This window comes from Camelus dromedarius, chromosome 31 (genome assembly GCF_036321535.1).
Source record: "Camelus dromedarius isolate mCamDro1 chromosome 31, mCamDro1.pat, whole genome shotgun sequence".
In the NCBI taxonomy this organism is placed as follows: domain Eukaryota; kingdom Metazoa; phylum Chordata; class Mammalia; order Artiodactyla; family Camelidae; genus Camelus; species Camelus dromedarius.
In genome coordinates, this window is record NC_087466.1 from 8,771,351 (window position 1) to 8,789,599 (window position 18,249).

Sequence of the window (18,249 nt, forward strand, 5' to 3'; positions counted from 1 at the left end):
GAGGTGGAGGAAGAGGAAGACATTTAGTATAGAGAAACACATAGCCCACATTTGCTGGAGAGCAGCGTAACTCCTTATCTCTAGGGAACAGATTAAAATCAGTCAAGTATCACTGCCCCTTCTTTTGCTATCAGCTTGGGAGTTAACTCCTCCCCAACTCTGTCCCTGTGGTTTGGGTGCAGCTGATTCTACCCAGGGCATGACTCAGCTTGGACTCACAGCGATTGGGTCAGAGGGGGCTCACATGATCCAACCTGGGCCAATGAGAATCAGCCCTGGGACTTTTGTTGGAACTACCAGAAAACAGACACCCTTTTCTCTGCTTAAGATCCTAAGCCAGTGGGATATAGGGCAGCAGCTTTTGAGATCCCTTTTTGTCACTGCATAGGAAGGGCCTGCCTGAGAATGAAATCATCATAGAGACGGAGCACAGTCGAGAACTTAAGAAACAGGGATTCCTATTTGGGGCATCTGGATCCAGCCATGCCTGAAGCCACTGTGCCTCTGGATGTGTCAGTTCTGTCAACAGATTTTCTTTTACACTTGAACTAGTTTGAAGGGGGTTTCTGTCATCAGAAGAAAAGTGTTCTGAGTTCTAAAGTGACCCAACTGAACCAAAGTGGAGCCAGACTGGGAATCAGAGTCTGGTTGACTGCAGAGTAGATGGTGTCTCAGAGCCTCTCCTTGCATGGGAATTGGGGAGGGGGGCTGTTTTGGCTGAAAGAGGAGAGAGGAGTAAGCCCTCAGAATTACTGGGCAAAAGAGGATTGCTGAAGGGAGTGTTGTGCATTCTTGGAGAGAACAGAGTAGAGGAATATCTACATATTTATTCTCAGAACATTCCAGGAGACACCCACAGGGAGATCCAGGGAGAATCGGAACGAGGCACAAATGGCTTAAGTCCTCCAGTTACGCACAGGGAGGCATTCAACATGAAAGTCACCCTCGTTGTGCCCCAGGCTTGCTCAGGTTACATAAGGACAGCATCACACTGACAGCTGTCCCACGGTGGCCTTGGCTGCCTGCGAGGTGGCAGGTTTCCCATCACTACAAGTGTGTAAGCAGATGCCATGAGAGGGGGTAGTAGGTCAGAACAGCATTTGTTAATGGTCCCTGGACCATCAGCCACAGAACCACTTGGGGTTTCTCCAGCAATTGGGTTCCTAGGTCCTGCACAGACCCACTCAATCAGCATCTCTAGGAAGCAGTCCAGGAGGCCGTATGTGTTGCTACCTCCCCCACATGATTCTGCTGCACATTAAAATATGAGACTCTCTGGTCATATCAGTGTGTCTCAAGCTTCAAAGTCCACACGTGATCTTGGGTCTTATTAAATGCAGATTCTGCTTCAGTAGATCTGGGATGAAAAACAGAGATCTGCTCAAGTGATGATGCTTTTGGTCCTTATACCGCACACTGAAAGCCAGGAATTATAAATCTTCACAGTTTACTCTCCTGTGGCCGAAGACTGGCCCACCCACTGGGACAGAGGCCCAGCAAGGAATAAAGGATTCCATCCCCCCAGGGCAGGCCAGGCTGGGTCAATGGAAAACACAACTAGTCTCATAAAGCAGCTGAGTAGTTCCAGACACCAAAGCTCTACAGGCAAGGAGAGAGATGACCTGGGGATTTAACTTTCTGCAATAAAATAAGATGTGTCAGGGGAGGGTAGAGCTCAGTGGTAGAGTGCATGCCTAGCATGCACAAGGTCCTGGGGTCCATCCCCAGTACCTCCATTGAAATAAGTAAATAAACCTAATTACCTCCCCCAAAAACAAATAAACAAATTTTAAAAAAAACCCAATAAATAAAATTAAAAAAAAAGAAGTGTCATTTAGTGAAAAGCACCATGTGCAGGTACCACGTGGTGGCCACTTGAAACCATTATTTGACTTGTCCTTACAACAGCTACATAAGGCAGCATCAGTATCCCCACTTGTTGGAGGAGCAAACTGAGGCATGTGTGGTTGTCACTAAGTAATATTTCTGGTTTCTGTCTTCTAGGAGCACGGTAAGACTGTACTTCCTGGCCCCCTGTTGGTGGGGCCAACGAGATGTGAGTTAAAATGACGTGCCGCATTCGGGCTGGAGCATTTAATTGTTGATTCAACTCCATCCAGAGCTACCTTTCCTTCAGTCACTGTGATGCGCCATATTCAAGACGGTGGTGGCTCCATCTTCCAGGCCCTTTAATGTGAAGAAAGCAGAGCCCCCTGCTGACCCATGGTAGACACACAGCATGCATGATAAATAATCCTTCATGGTAGTAAGCCGCTGACATTTTAGGATTGTTTGTTACAACAACAAAACCTTCTTTATCCTGACTGATAATATGTAAGGAAGCTCCAACAGCTGGGACTTCACAAGGCTGGGATTTAACCTAGACTTGGATGAGTCTACAGCTGATGTTCACACCTCTGAATTCAGTGCAGGGTATGGAGTGCATGTCTACAGATTTTTGGTAAATCCTTCCATTCCCTCCATCCACGGTCCAAGCCCCTCATACCTCTCATGGTTGCAGCCATTGGCTGAGCCACCATCAGCCGAGCCACTCTGTGAGCAGGATGAGCAGGAGGATTTCCGGGGGCTGGGTTGCCATAGGGATGGCAGGTTGCTTACGGAGACATCCATCAGGTCCTGGGGGACTGTGGTGGGTAGAAGGGGCAGAGGAACAGCTCTGGTCAAGCCTATGTGGGTCCCAGAAACCTCACCCCAAAGCAAGCAGCCCACCCCCAGGCCAGCACAGGGAGAGGGAAAGACCCCGAAGGTCACAGTAGGAAACAGCGACCCCAATCATTGTCTGATCCAGGTCCTTGAGCCCATCTGAGCCAACGAAAGCCACCACCAAGATTTCAGACCCCCAGCACACGGGCAGAGCTGATGATAGCTGATGAGACAGAAACAGAACAGAGGGAGACCAGAGCCAAGAAAACAGGCCCAATCTCAGAGCAGGAGGCCAAGCCTCACCATGTTGTCATTCAGTTGTCCTCATAGGAGGCTGGCAGGAGGGAAGGGGAGCCTGCTGGGGACTTCTGGGGAAGGCTGATAGCCTCGAGCCCCCAGAGGTAGGTCTCAGGGGGAGCTCCTGGTGGTGAGATGGAAGGGAGCCTGGCTGAACAAATGAAGCAGGGCACCCAAAGGCAGGGGACCCAGTAGAGTCCCCATGGACGAGGGCCTTACGCTGTCCATGGTCCTGAACCTATAGCTGCTCCACCGGGAGAGTCTCAAACAGGTTGGGGACCCCCCAAAATCATTTGGGGAGCTTGTTTGAAAGCCATATGCCTGTATCTCATGCCTGAACTAATGAATGAAAGCTTCCTGGAGATACAGCCCTTGAATCTGTGTTTCAAAAACAGTTTTGATATAGCGGCCACATTCGAGAACCAAGAGGGCACAAATGATCTCCTAACTCCTGGACACTGGTGATTTCCTGATCAATTGCTCCCAAAGATACCACACTGTCTTCCTTCTCAGCTCTATGATAACCACAGCATCGGCAACGCTGCAGAACAAACATACTGGAGACACAGGCATTACAATTTCTATAGTTAATTTCCTGGCCTCTTGGTGCAAAAAATTAATAGTCTCTGGGCCAGGGCTCAGCAAATATTTTCTGTACAGAGCCAGGTAGAAAATATTTTAGAGTTTGGAAGCCCCTTGGTTGCTTTCATAATCACTCAGCTCTGCTGTGGTTGTGCAAAAGTAGCCATAGACAAAATGCAAGCAAATGAGCGTGAGTATGTTCTAATAAAACTTCATTTGTGGACGCTGTAATGTGAATTTCATATCATTTTCACATGTCACAAAATATTATTCTTTTGAGTTTTAGAAATTATTTTAAAATGTAAACACCATGCTTAGCTCATGGGCTATAAAGAACGAGGCTAGATTTGGCTTGTGGGCCACCGTTTGCCAAGCCCTGCTGTAGGAAATTAAGAGGGGGACAGATCTGCCCCATGAGCCATGCCTCCTCAAGGATGACTGGTAATACCCGGCCACTCCCCTCAGGCTCTAAGGGGAGGGGAAGCTGTGGGCCCAGCCCCACTTGTCATCACAGTTCCATAGCTGACAGCACCTGTCCCCACCCACTTGACTGAACAGAAAGCTGCCTACAGGATGAGGTTCTTGGGGCCACCAAAAGTGGCTTGTTGCACTACTCCTGTTCATGCAGACTCACCAATGAGCCAAGAAAGACCAGTGAGCCCCCATAAAATGTTCTAGAGAATCATCCCAGTTCTCAGCCAGTCTCAACGAAGCACTGATCAGTTTCTCCCAGGTGTGGCAAACATGCCTCCACCCCCAGCCTCACACCCTCTACAGACATCACTAAAGGGTACCTTTGCTACAGAATCCATGACACCCTAAGCTGTGTCCTGCCGAGTGGAGGCAGGACTATGTGAGGGCATCAATTTTTCTCCAGCCTCCATCTCTCATGGGATCAAGACTCAAATGACAACATGGCAGAGGTGGCCAGCACCCAGCCCCAGGGGTGGGGGGAGCCCAGACATTACTGGGGGATTGAGGCTTCAGGCAGGATGTGGGGAGGGTGGTGTCCCATTTGGTCTGAGCCCACCGACTGTCCCTGGCCACCACTAACACGGACCGGCCTGCAGGAACCACCATCCAGGCAGGGCCCACGGAGACGGGGGAAGTGCTGCCCAAGGAGTCAGAAGCCACTTAAGAGACAAAATTAAAATACACTGGTGAAATGGAAGGTCTGAGGTGGGTGAAACACTGAAAAGGCAGGAAGAACCAATTCTCTGGGGCTTGAACCTTTCCCCCGCCCTACTCTACACAGTTCTCAGGGATGGTGTTTGATTAGAGGAAGAAAGAATGCCGATAAAGTGCCTACTATGTGCTGAGTGCCATGCTACACAGGAAATTGCCTTATCCTTATTGACATTGTAAGGAATGCATTTCGTTTTCCTATTTTTATGGAGGAGAAAACTGAGGCACAGAATGATGATACAACTTAATCACCCAAAGCCTCACCAGGTAGTCACCAGTATAGCTAGTCTTTTGACTAAAGTCCCCGTCTCTTCTCTTCCCGCTAACACTTACTGAGCTCACGTGCTATCATTATCCCCTTTTACAGATTAGAAAACTGAGGCACAGAGAGTTTAAGCAGCATGCCCAAGACCACCAGCTAATAAGTGATGAAGCAGGGGAGTGACCCAGGTGGTGGTGAAGACTCAAGAAAGGAGTTTAGAATCATCTGTGGCCACATCTTGCCTCCCACAGGGTAAAACTCTTTTCTCTTATTATTTAAGGCAGGTGTTGGCAAACTTTTTCTGCAAAAGGCCAGATAGTAATGTATTTTGGCTTTGTGGGCCATGCAGTCTCTGTTACAACTCTTCAAGTCTGCAGCTATGGCTGAAAAGCGACCACAGACAACATGCAAATGGATGGGTGTGGCAGTGTTCCAATAAAACTTTATTTACAAATATGAGCAGTGGGCCAAATTTGGCCCCCAGGAAGGAGTCTGCCGGTTCCTGATTTAGGCACTTCTTCAGAGAAGACTTTATAGCTCTAGCAGATGAAAACCATAACATGAATGTTCTGAGGCTCAGGGTCCCGAGAAAATCGGCCAAGGATGAGGTCACCATTTCTATGTGGGCTAAACCTGACCTTGAGGGTAAAGAAAGGGAAACCACAATGCTCTCTTCCACCCCACCCCCCATCAAAACAATCTGCATGGAGTGCTTGTGAGAGGACCAAGCTCTGGAGCCAGACCACCTGGGTTCAAATTCCAGCCATGTCAAAGATGAGCTGTGCAGCCCTGGACCAGTTTCTTAACCTTTCTGTGCCTCAGTTTCCTCCTCTGAAAAATGGGGATGGTGTTGACAATGGTACCTGCCTGGGAGGGCTGTGGTGAGGATTAAGTGAATCAAGACACCGAGAGAGCACATAAGTGGGCTTAGCACACAGTGGCACGTAACACACAAGGGCATCACTGGGCATCTGTCATATTAGGTGTTTGATGTGTTATTGCTCTGACCGCTAAGAATATGATCCTGGGTGGGGGTGCTGTTATCCCCATTCATCGGGCCTGGAGAGGGCAAGTCACTTGGCCACACTGCAGTGGCAGACTTGAAAGAAGTGATGTGTTCTTTCCCTAAGCCAGCATTTCTCATCCGGGAACAATTTTGCCCCCAGAGGCCACTTGGCAATATCTGGAGACGTTTCCAGTTGTCACAACTCAGTGTTGGTGATGGGGGTGGATTTGCTACTTGGCCACTCATGAGTGGAGACCAGGGACGCTGCTAAGCATCCCACAATGCACAGGACACCTCCCGCTGCAAAGAATGATGCCATCTGAAATGTCAGAAGTACGAAGATTGAGAAGCCTTGTTCTAAATGAACTGACTTGGTTGGGGTTTCCTTGAAGGCAGACAAGGATTCAGGTGCAAGTCTTGGGAGATGTTCCCAAGAAGCATGGGTAGGGGGGAGGTGAGGCGACAGGGAAGGGAAGGGCAAAGAGAGTAATGAGGTAGTTACCATGTAAGTTACCACTGTGGGCAACTGGTGCCTGATCTCCTGGGGGACCTCTAGGAGATGGTACAGAACACATGACACGGTGTTCTCACCCAATGGGTGAGGGAGCTGGGGCACCAGCTCCCGCCAGTCACGGGCTGAGGGCTGCTCCAGGGAGACGCTGATTCTAATCCACCCCACCCATGGGCAGAGGGGACCCTGGTGGCTGGAGAAACCCTCAGGCAAAGAGACACTGAGGCTGGCAGCTGGAATGCACAGAGGGGTGTGGGTGGGCATAGCCAGCACCTGTTCTGCTGGTCCACAGGGACAGGCGAAGGTGGATATTCCCCAAAGACGTCCGACCTTCAGCACCCAGCCTGGCTCCCAGCAAGACCCTACAAATTATTTATTGGAAGAGGCTCTGTGGAGAGAGTGGCCTGGGAAGGCAGCCACAGGGCATCTGGCTGGGGCTGTGTGATGTGGTACCACAGAGAGGCTGGGAGGGCTTCAGACCCTGATCCTGGGGGAACAGGTGTGGAGAGACATTTCAGGACGCTCCATGGCTCTTAATGACACAGGAACATGAGGCTTTGTTCCTAACTGGCCACGAAAAATACACGGGTGAAAACACAAGGTAACCCAAGCAACATCAGCTCATCCCACCAAGCCTGCCTCACATCCCGGATCCAACAGCAAGGGGTGTGAGCTGGGGCAGTAAGCGGCCTGGTAGGATTATTCCAACCTCGCCAGGGAGGAGGTCTGCTTTCAAAAGACCCTCTCGGTGCCCAGCTGTGGTTGGTTCAATGAAAGGCAGCTCAGAGCCATTCAGGAACAACAGGGCCACAATGGGGGTTAAAATGAAGTTTATAGAAAGAACCTATAACTTCCTATTAATTTGCTTCCCAGACATCCATATGGTGCTTAAAAAGTGCCAGGCCTCCTTCTGAGACCTTTTTAAATATTAGTTCATTTAATCCTCACCGCAGCCCTCTGGTCATGAGCAGCTTACTAGTAAGTTTCCATTCACTAAGCATCAATTTCACAGTGATCACCATGGCAACTGTTGGATGTACATTATGATATCGGGTGCCAGTGCCTCCCTGTCCCCTCTGCTGTCCTGACAAACCATTGATTGAGGGCCTACTGTGTGCAAGGCCTCATTCTGTGGGCTTAGCACTGCTCACCGTTATCATCTCATTGAATCCTCACAACAATATACTGAAGTAAAATAATACCAACACAACAGCCGCTAACATTTGAGTGTTCTCTCTGTGCCAAGCCCTTTATCTCATTTGATCCCCGCAAGAGTCCTATGAAAAGGGGCGCTGTGAACATCCCCATTTTGCAGATGAGGAGACTGAGGCACAGAGGGGTGAGGTGGCTTGCCCAGGCTTAACAAGGGCTTGAGAGCCTGTGTCACTGCTGCTACCCTTTGCCACTTCGCACCCAGGGATGTCTTTAGGGAGGACTGAGGTCTTCAAGATCCCGACTTCCTGATTCCAGGTCCCCCTGCTGGCCCCAGAATCCACATCTCTTGTCCTCTAGTTCCACATGCCTGGAGCCATTTCCAGAATTAACTAACAGGGCCCAGTGCCAGAGCAGCTTACCGAATTCGGACTGCATGTCGGGGTAGATGATTCTGAACACATAATCCGTGGCCTCGTCATCTTCCTTGTCTGAGGACGTGGACTCGGATGAACCCTGAGGGCTCCGCTTGCGCAGTTTGGGAAATACTTTGCCCTGAAAGAACACCCAGTGCGTGGTCCCTTGGACACACCTGTCCCCGCCACCTGCAGAGCATGAGGGTCCCCGCTGGATGTGCACGAGCCCACACAGCCACAAAAGGGTCCACGGGCAAGAACGACCACTCCCCACGGCTGACCCGCACCCCAGCCTCCCTGGGCCCCCACCATCGCTCACCTTCCCCCGCTGAGACCAGAGGGGTGGGTCCAGCTGCCCGTGAGGGAGCAGCCCGTTCTCCAGGCAGGAGAGGAACTGCAGGAGGTGCCCTCCCTTGGGGAAGCGGAAGGGCGGTCTCTGGATCCCATCCTGGCTGACCAACACCACTGTCCCGCCGCTGTCCACTGCCACGGCGACCCAGCCAGAGGAGACCCAGCAGGAAGTCACTATGAGGCATGGTGCTGGGGCCCTCCCAGAAAATATACACCCCCTAGGCACGCCCAGCCAGACCCAGGGGTCCTGCTCTGAGGCTCTGGGAAACGCCTGGGCAGAAGGTCACGGGGCAGTTTTCACCTCCTCGGACTCCCCATCATCCCACCCACCAGAGTTTTTTGGGGAACAATAGGCCAAGGTCAAGATGAGTGTGGCTGGTCTCCCTGCAGCCAGCCACCAAAGGAAAAAAATGCCCCCAAACACCCTACACCCCTCAGGCACCCTCTACAAATTGAACTGACCTGTTTTTTGTGGGGGGAGGTTAGGGGAGGTAATTAGTTTATTTATTTAATGTATTTTTTAAATGGAGGAACTGGGCATTGAACCAGGACCTCATGCATGCTAAGCACACACTCTACCACTGATCTATACCCTCCTCCATCTCTGACCTATTTTTGTATGTACGACTCTCGCTAGCATGTATTGAGCACTTACTACATACAAGCACAGCACGTTAAAGGCACTGTCCTATTGTAATCCCCAAAATGAGCCCCGTGAGACATATCTATGATTGCCTATCTTACAAATGATGAAACCGAGGCTCAGAGACGTTATGTAACTTGCCCAAGGTCACACAGCTGGTGAGTGGCAGGGCCTGGATCTGAACCCAGGCCTATCTCATTAAATAAGCTTAAGCCACTGTGTTTTGTGCCTTGGCGAGGAGGCACAGATCCCTTGCTTTCTCAAGCAGGATGGCCCTCTGCTTGTTCAGGGTATACCTTCTTTGAGCTACAAAGGAGAACTCTAGCTGTTTGTCCTTGGTTCTCAGAGCACTGATTCTGGAAGGACAAAGGCTGGGGTTTACAACTAGAGTGTGGAGCTCAGGAAGTGTGTCTTTGTGCCATGTCACCTCTAAAATGGGAATGACAGGGCCCCTGTCACTGAGTTGTTGCGGTGATGAAATAACAGGCATGTGACTCGTGAGAACCGTGCTTCACACACGGGTTTGATGCCGAGCCCTTAACAAATGCCATCTGATCCTCACAACAGCCCCATGAGTAGGCTCTGTTATGATTCCCATTTTACAGATGGGGCAAGTGGGGCTCAGAGAGGTTAGGTTACTTGTCAGGTTGCACAGGGAATAAGGGGGTGGGGCAGGCACGCAATCCAGGAGGCACACCCCAGCCACATGTTCGACCCGCCGCCTCTACCTTGCTGGTGGCAGTGCAGGTAGACGATCTCCTCCAGGCGGATGGTCATGGCATAGTCCCAGTAGACACTGGAAGGGGAGGAAAGGTTAGGCCTGCAGGATGTCTGCCCAGCTCATCATGGGGAAGGGCACACCCATGGGCTCCTCCACCGTCCTCACCAGGACCACCTATCCCCAACATCCATGTCTCGGTCTTCCCAGACTCCATCTCCCCTTCTTCTGGCCCCAGTATCCCAATTTTCCAAGGAACCCCTCTTCTCCACCTCCAGCCCATACGGCTAAGGCTGACCCCACCCATCCTCCACCCAGGACTCCAGGAATAGGCACCTGACCCAAATGTGGCCAATCAGCATATTACACTGTTATGGCCACTGTAACTTGTTCAGGGACAGCCCCATGACCCAAACAGAACCAACGAGATCCAATTATTGGATTTATGTTAGAATTACTGGGAAAGAGATGCTCCTTTCTGTTAGGAGTAGAGGTAAGGATGATAGAAGTCTGGAGATGTAGGGGGTCCTGGCAAGAAAAAGCCTGCCTGTGAATGCAGGCAATAGTCAGGAAAGTAGGGTCAAGAGACAGAAAGAGTTCAGGTCCTCATCATTTGAGTCCCTGGATCCAGCCATGCCTGAAGCCACCACCCCTAGATTTTTCAGCTCACATGAGCCAGTGCTTAAGTCAGCTTGAGTATGGTTTTCTGTCACCAGCATTTAAGAGTCTTAAAAAAAAAAAGTCTTGGCCAGGCCACCATGTGTCCATGTGGTCAGAGCAGCCACTCAACAGCTTTGACTTCACAGGTCCCAACAATGTGACTTCAAGGCTTCCATGAACCTCAGTTTCCTCCTCTATAAAACAGAGATGATGCCAATACTCACCACATAGGGTTGCTGTAAGGATTAAGTAGAATCACATATTTGATGGGCTCAACACAGTGCTGATACATGGAAAAGTACTTGGTTAATGGTTTCTAAGATCATTTACTTAAAGTTTTCCTTTTTCAGCTCAAACCCTACTGCTGTCTTAAAACAGATTGCTTTTCCCCTCAGAACAAGAGGCAGGGGGACCACAGGAACTCGGGCTTTGTGGTAGCCATAGGAGTGCACTGCTCAGCTTTCCTTCAGAGCTCACCAACAGCTTCAGAGGTCACCCCTCTGGATCCACCATCATGTCTGTGCCAAAACCATGCTACCGTGGGCTGCTCTCAGGCAGGATGGAGCACACGGGGGTGCCAGTGCAGGTTTATTCCTGTGGGACAGGGGACTCCTCTAATTGTCAGTTTTAGCCTGGGGACTCCCAACTGATCTGGCCAAATGTTCTTAGAACTGCACTGTGTCTGAGAATCTTCTTGAACAATCTCCAAGAGGTGCTGACCTCCTGGAGGGGGACTGGGTTTTGTTCACTTCTGCAAGATGCTCAGAGAACGTTCTGAGAGAATTTTGAATGCTGGATCTTGGGATCCCCAGGGAACAGAGCAACTCTCCAACTACCCTCAGACACCAGCAGGGAGGGGAGGAGCCCTGTGGCCTCAGCCCTTTTGGATCTCTGTAAATTAACACCTTGACTGGGAGGCCTTTCCAGGTGCCAGGCTTCCTGCTAAGCACTTTACATGCATTTTCTTATTGACTCTTCCCTCCATGGCTATTTGGAGGGTTCATGACTACATCCCCATTTTACAGATGAACAAACTGAGGCTTGGGGAGATAACGCTGATTGTTCAAGGTCACTCAACTGGGAAGGAGCAAGAGCTGAATTTCTGGTTTTGTTTTACATGTTCTAACAGCTTCTAGAGTGGAATTGCTGGGTCATATGGCAAAGGCACATATTATAAGAGACTTCCAAACTGGTTTATAAAGTGGTTGGACCATCAGCAGTGTCCATATGACAGGGCTGAGATTTGAGCCAAGTCTGGCCTGACTCCAGAGACCAAATATCCACCTTTCTGGTGATATTTCCGCTTGGACGTCAGGAAACCCAGCTGGGGAGTTATGATCCTGGTTGTGCAAGAGGGAAGGCTGGCTGGGAAAAAAGAAAAGAGGCCCTGACCCTCCTTACACAGGGAGCATCCCCCACTTATCTTCATTGTTCCTTGGTCCCCAAAGGCATGCTGCAACCCCTGGGTACCCCCTTTCTCATGCTATCATCCACATTTCTGAGCCCTGGCTGTTTCTATTCCACTGAGCTTCAGTTCCAGGCAAAGGCAACACGGGGGTTCAGACTCCAGGACTGAGGAAGTCCCCAGCCCCACGGGCAGTGACCTTGGAAGCGCACATTCAGCTGGAACTAAGTACCGAAGCACTTATGGTGTGCCTGTTCACACACAGAGGAAAAGATGATGCAGAAACAGAGTCTCCGATGATCTGAGCTGGAGGGAGAATGCTTGGCAATCATTTGGGCCAATGCCTTTCCCAAGATATTAGCATCCAAAGTCCCCTGCCCACACAGTCCCAGGCTTAGGCCTAACCAACAAACAGGGTGTGTGTGTGCTTAAAGCTTTGATGTTTGGCGGAAGACACTTTGATGTTTGAGGATCCCCCACAGACCCTATGGGAGCCCTTTGCATTCTGGGGACATTATCCTGTCCAACCCCATCGTTTGATAGAAGGGGGAAACTGAGGCCCAGAGACAGGGAGTGATGTACCCCACGCCACCCAGCAAGGTGAGGGCTGAGCAAGGACTGGGTCCCATCACGCACATTTATTCATTTACTTGCTTATTCATGGTCTCCTAAGTATAATGTGCATACAGCATAAGCCCTGAGAGAGAGAGATTTTCCTTTCCTTTTCAGCATCTGCTCTCTCTCATACCCAGCAGTGTCTAGCACATACCAGGTGCTCAGTTAATACCTGATGAATGAGTCTAGGTCCCTTGACTTCCCTACTTTGTTTCACAAAGATTATCTGAGCACCTACTATGTGCTACGGTCTGTGGCAGGTGCTGGGGCGAAGACGTGCACAAGACAGACTCCTTGCCTTCGTGGAACTCAGGTCTAAAAGGCGGGACAGTCGGAGCCCGAGTCGGTGCAGATTTAGCATGCTTTTGTAAATGCTGCGAAGGAGATTCAGGGCTCTGTGTGATCCGAACTCAGCTGGGAGGTTAGGGAAGGCCCGATATCAAGGTTTCAGATGAATGTACTGAGAGAAGGTTTTCAAGGCCAAGAGTACTTCCTCGGCCCCCACAATGTTCCTCCCTGAGGGTTTCTCCATCAGAAACTCAGGAGTCTGGCTGGAGCTGAATGATCTGGCTCCGCCAGGACTGACTGCACCGCCCAGTGACCCTCTCTGAGGACAGATGGTAACCTCTGCCCAGGAAGCAATCAGCTTAGAGAATGATATTAATCACATCAAAGCCTGGTGTTAATCGTGCTGAGGCTTAACGTGAACAGAACACAGTAACAGTGTCCTGGTTATGTCCCTTGGAAAGAGTCTACACACACACACACACACACACACACACACACACACAAACATATACACTTATTTAACCAGACGGAGCAGGGGCAGGAGCACGGGACAGGGGACGGGGCACAAACTTCCCTGTACCAAGAGGAGGGGAGGGACCCGGCACCCTACCTCTTCTCATAGTCCAGGTCCCCCATAGACCCATTCATCAGCTGGTTGGGAGTCCACTTCAAGGTCATGACGTCAGCCGTCTGGTGCAGGGACAGGTATCCTGGCACAGCCTCCATGTCATCCCTCTGCAGAGACAGGAGGACGCAGGTCTGGTCACGGTGCTGGCGTCACAGTGGACATGGACCCTGGCCGATTAGGCTCAAGGACACGCAACCAGAACCAAGAGATTGGTTCATCCTCTCCAAGGCCACGTCCACTTGGAAGACCCTGAACCTCCATCCAGGTGGCAGTGCTACTCAGCCCCATCCTCTGCCTTCTCAATTTTCCTGCAGGGTGCTTCTCACCTGCTCTGTTTTATCCCAAGCGGGGTGTGGTGGTGGGGGGGTTGTCTCCAAGCCTCACACACAGGAGGTCGCCCACTCCCCTACAAACTCCCCTCTGCCACACGTGCTCCACACACGGCAACCCCCGGAGGAAGCAACCTTGCCGTATTTCATCGATCCTAAGACGCACGTTTGTTTCTCATGTGTTAATGCGCCTGAAATGCGGATGCATCTTATAATCAGTGGCGTCTCACAACTGTGACAGAGCTGTCTTTCGCCTGAACTTGTGCAAACTTGGTTACAGATGTTTACGCCGTGGTCACTTCAATTAAGTGCTGTGCAGGGTTGCTGCTCCACACGCAGAGTACAGGGGCTTTTTAAAACATCTTCGGAAAGATTAGGCTGTAAGTCAGCTCTGAACGGAAGAGGACAGGTGGCGTATGTAAGAAGACTGGGCACAGAGCAACGGGACGCTAATGTGGTATCGGTGAAACAGACCCATTATTCACCACCGCGGGGATGCCCACAACCCCAGATTTTCCTGCACAGCACCACCGAGTGCACACGTTTGCACGAGAGGCTGTACCTCCCGTCCTCTTGATCAGAGGTCAGCAAGCTTTTTCTGTAAAGGGTCAGATAGGGAAGCCATACAGGTCCTGCTGCAATCATTCAACTCTGCCCTGATAGTGGGAGAGCAACCACACACAATGCACAAAGTACCAGGCGTGGCCGCGTTCTGGTACAGCTTTACTCAGATAACAGGCGGAGGGCTGCATTCGGCCCACAGGCAGGATCTGGTGACCCTTTCTCTTGATGGAACAGAAAGTTACATCAGGAAAATAATTATATAGTAAGTATTATACTATAATAATAATTGTATTATATTATATAACTATAATATAATATTATTACAATCATATTATAATTATATAATTATATAAGCATTATATTATTATACATTATATATAAAATACATAATATAATAATCATATTAAAAAATAAGGATAATGACTCTAATAAAAACTGAAAAGAAAACTGACACAAAAAAATTGTATCTTTTACAAAAAGATTGTATCGTTATCTAATACAAACTGATATAAAACTGATACAGAAGGTTGGGATCCTGAAACGTGAAGAAGTTTTAGGACTAGCTTAACGAACGTATTTCAATTACATTTTCCCTTGTGGGTACATGCTGAAAAAAAAAAAAAAAACAACTATTTCCAAACAAGCCTCAAAGAGCTTTTCGAAAAAGTAGCAAATGAAATTTCCAAGGGGTGAGAACACACTGTATATAATTTAATAGCACTTTAAATTTTCTGATGGTTATGTTAAGAGACTGTGCATCTTAAATTCATGGATTCTTGGGTCTGAGGAAATAGGGTCTTATACTCATGGAGATGCGAATACCGAGGCTCAGAAGAAGTGACTTGCTCAGGGTCACCGGGTGATGGCAATTGTGACCACAGAGGTGAAGTGGCTGACAGCTCTCCCTCCGCTTCCTCCCAGCTGAGCCCAAACACCATGCTGATCCCAACCATCCAGGAAGGGGACAGCGAAGGAGATATTACATGGGGGTAGGGGCCTTCGTGCATCTCTTGCAATAGCAAGAGAGAACGACAGATAGACGGCTGAGTGGTCAGGTGGAGGGATAGATGGGCTGGAAAATAAATGGACAAATGGATGGACAGATGTAAAGATGGATGGACGGATAGATGGATGTAAAGATGGGTAGATGGTTGGATGTAATAATGGATGCATGGATTGATGGATGGATGGATGGATGGACGGACAGATGGATGGATGGATGGATAGAGGCAGCAATGAGTAGGTGGATGGATAGATGAATGTAATGATTGGTAGATGAATGGCTGAATAGATGGGTGGTTGGCTGGATATAAATACAGGCAGATGGATAAAGGAATGGTAGGTGAATGCATGGATAGAAGGATGGATGAATATACAGACTGTAAGAGAGCTGATTGGCTGGCTGGCTGGAAATATTGACCGATGGATAGATGGACGGATGGATAAATGGATAGAAGGAAATGTCCCATGGATGAACAGGAGGAGAGAGATGGAGATACTGGCAGAAGAATGAAAAGATGGGTGAGTGGGTGGATGGGTGGATGGGTAGATGGACAGATAAATGGACAAGCAACCTGGAGTCGAGGGAACTCCTCCTCTGTCACCTGGAGCCAGACCCCCAGTGGAAGAACTGGGCCCAACATGAACTCTCACCGGCTGAACCAGAACGTTGTTCTTGCCATAGAGCAGGGTGGCCCGGGAGTTCTGGTGCAGGGACTCCACATAGTCGCGGGCAGAGAGGGATGGCCGGTCGTCCATGCTGCCACTCGAATGCCTCTTCTGGATCTGGCCATGTGAAGGGAGGTGGAGCATGATGACTGGAGGGACCACCAAGGTGCCATTTCTGCTCCCACCTCCATGCCAAGTCCAGAACTCAGCCAGACTCCCTCATGGGGCCCCCTGTCCACCCCACTCACGCAGAGGGCAGGACGCTTGGTGGGCGAGTCCTGCCGCAGGTGTGAGCTGTGGATGCGGTGCCTCTGGACCAGCTCATCGGCCGAGGGGTCCGTCCAGAAGTGATCTGAAGTCTTCATCTTGGTGTACTCCAGGGCGCAGGGCCCCACTGCAGAGCATATGGGGACTAGGAACTCATCGCCCCAGAAATCCCACCCTCCCTTCCACCATCAGATGGACCACCTATTTTACTACCCCTCCCCCGCTCCAAGCAGCCACGATGCCCCAGGGTCCTGCTAAAGAGAGACCAGCATGAGATCCTGAAAGCAAGAGGCAGCGAGCCGTTCTGAAGGGAGAGGCTGGAGGGACATGGGAGAGACCCTTAGGAGATGCCCTCACCAGCCAAGACCAGAGATGCAGATGAACCTCAGAGCGCTGGACCACTTACCCAACAAAGACGCAAGGATGGGGCCGTCCACGGGGTCCATCAGGAGAGCCTCCTTCTCATAATACTTACTAGCAAGAGAGGAAAGGACATGCAGGTTTGGATGGTGACCAGCAGAGGGTGCACAATTGACTACAGCCTGGTGGTTAAGAGCAGACAGACTGGGTTCCATGCCCCTCTGGTCACCCAGTTCCCTCTGTAAGCCTCGACTTCCCCATCTGTAAAATGGGGATAATAATAATATATCTCATAGGACTGTTGAAGGATGTTAGAAAGAGACAACAGAGGTAAGGCACTTAGCATGGGTGCTTGGCTTGTAACTGCTTAATACATGGCTGTGATAAAGCCTTAATGAGAAAAACAGGAATAATCATTTGAAAGCTGCCAGGCCCCACCTGGTTCTGTCTGCTTCCACTGCATCTTCCATTCAGACCAGAAGTCACTTAGAGGCTCAGATGATGTCTGCCCTTCTAATATTATTGAGGCATGAAAATGCTTTTCAGCTGTGATGTGTCCCCAAAAGCTGTATTAACAGGGCTTCCTGTTCAGATAAATAATGCAGATGATGCTGGCCTGATATGTACAAAACAGCCCCCAGACGCTGACTCTTCAAAATAACATGCGACGCTATCAATTAGTACTCAGTGGTTTTGGTTTTCTGTTTGTTTTGAGTTGTTGTGTACTGGTTTCTGATTCTTTGCAAACTCATACAGTCTAGAAACCAACAGAATTTCAGAGCCAGAAAAGGACCTTGTTCTGACCCCCTGAGGGATCTCAGGCCCAGAGAGGGTAAGTGACTTGTTGGAGGCCACACAGCAGATGAATGCAGGCTGCACCCAACCAGCTTGGCTCTTCCCATCCTAGAACAGGAGGTAAAGAATGCAGGGTCTGGAGTCAAAAGCCTGAGCAGGAGCCCAGCTCACTTGCACCCTCCCTTGCTGTGTGTCCTTGGGCAGGTAACCACCCTCTCTGATCTTCAGTGTTCTCAGCTGTAAAATGGGAAGAATGACAAAACTCACCTGCTCGGGTTTTCGGGAGGACTAAACATCCACCAGCACATATTAAGTTCTGACACCAAGAAGTTCTCACTAAATGGCAGCAACATCATTGTAATTTTGCCCCAAAGAAATCTTTGATCAACCAGAATATTGGCTAAGGCAGAAATGACACCCCCTGTACATGCTCAACATCAAGTTTATACATTTTTGCTGTCAGATCTGAAGGTAAGAATCTGAGATATTTTCCAGTCCACCACTTAGTTTCTGTTCCAAAAATCAATGCAGTTACTGATCATAAGCCTTGGAAATGATGCCTTAAAAACAGCAAGTAGGGTTGGGAGCAAGATGTGACTAGAAAGGGTAGCCTGAGGGAGCTTTTTTGGGGTGGTGGGTTTCTTTGGAACAGTTCTGAATCCGGAGTGTGGTGCTGGTTATATGAAACTCTGCACGTGTTAAAATTTCACAGTGGCGGGGAGGGTATAGCTCAGTGGTAGAGCATTTGCCTAACACGCATGAGGTCCTAGGTTCAATCCCCAGTACCTCCTCTAAAAATAAATAAATAAATACACCTAATTACCCCCAAAATTTTTTTTAAAAAATTCACAGAACTATATTGCAAAAAAAAAGGTAGTTTGAT

At 49.6% G+C, this 18,249-nt stretch overlaps 1 protein-coding gene across 2 annotated transcripts in view; it reads right to left on the reverse strand.

Annotated features, from left to right (window-relative positions):
- The window catches only part of SGSM1 (small G protein signaling modulator 1), a 73,113-nt gene that overhangs the window by 26,026 nt on the left and 28,838 nt on the right, over positions 1–18,249 (reverse strand). Inside the window, exons 6-14 of one of the 2 annotated variants that reach the window (XM_031442934.2) lie at positions 16,618–16,685; positions 16,193–16,338; positions 15,930–16,061; positions 13,366–13,490; positions 9,798–9,865; positions 8,395–8,558; positions 8,082–8,214; positions 4,512–4,676; positions 2,507–2,645 (exon numbers count right to left, since the gene is read on the reverse strand). In XM_031442934.2, coding sequence (XP_031298794.2) covers positions 2,507–2,645; positions 4,512–4,676; positions 8,082–8,214; positions 8,395–8,558; positions 9,798–9,865; positions 13,366–13,490; positions 15,930–16,061; positions 16,193–16,338; positions 16,618–16,685 — 1,140 coding nt within the window. The remainder of the gene's footprint in view (positions 1–2,506; positions 2,646–4,511; positions 4,677–8,081; positions 8,215–8,394; positions 8,559–9,797; positions 9,866–13,365; positions 13,491–15,929; positions 16,062–16,192; positions 16,339–16,617; positions 16,686–18,249) is intronic. The other variant, XM_031442935.2, reaches the window with a different exon arrangement.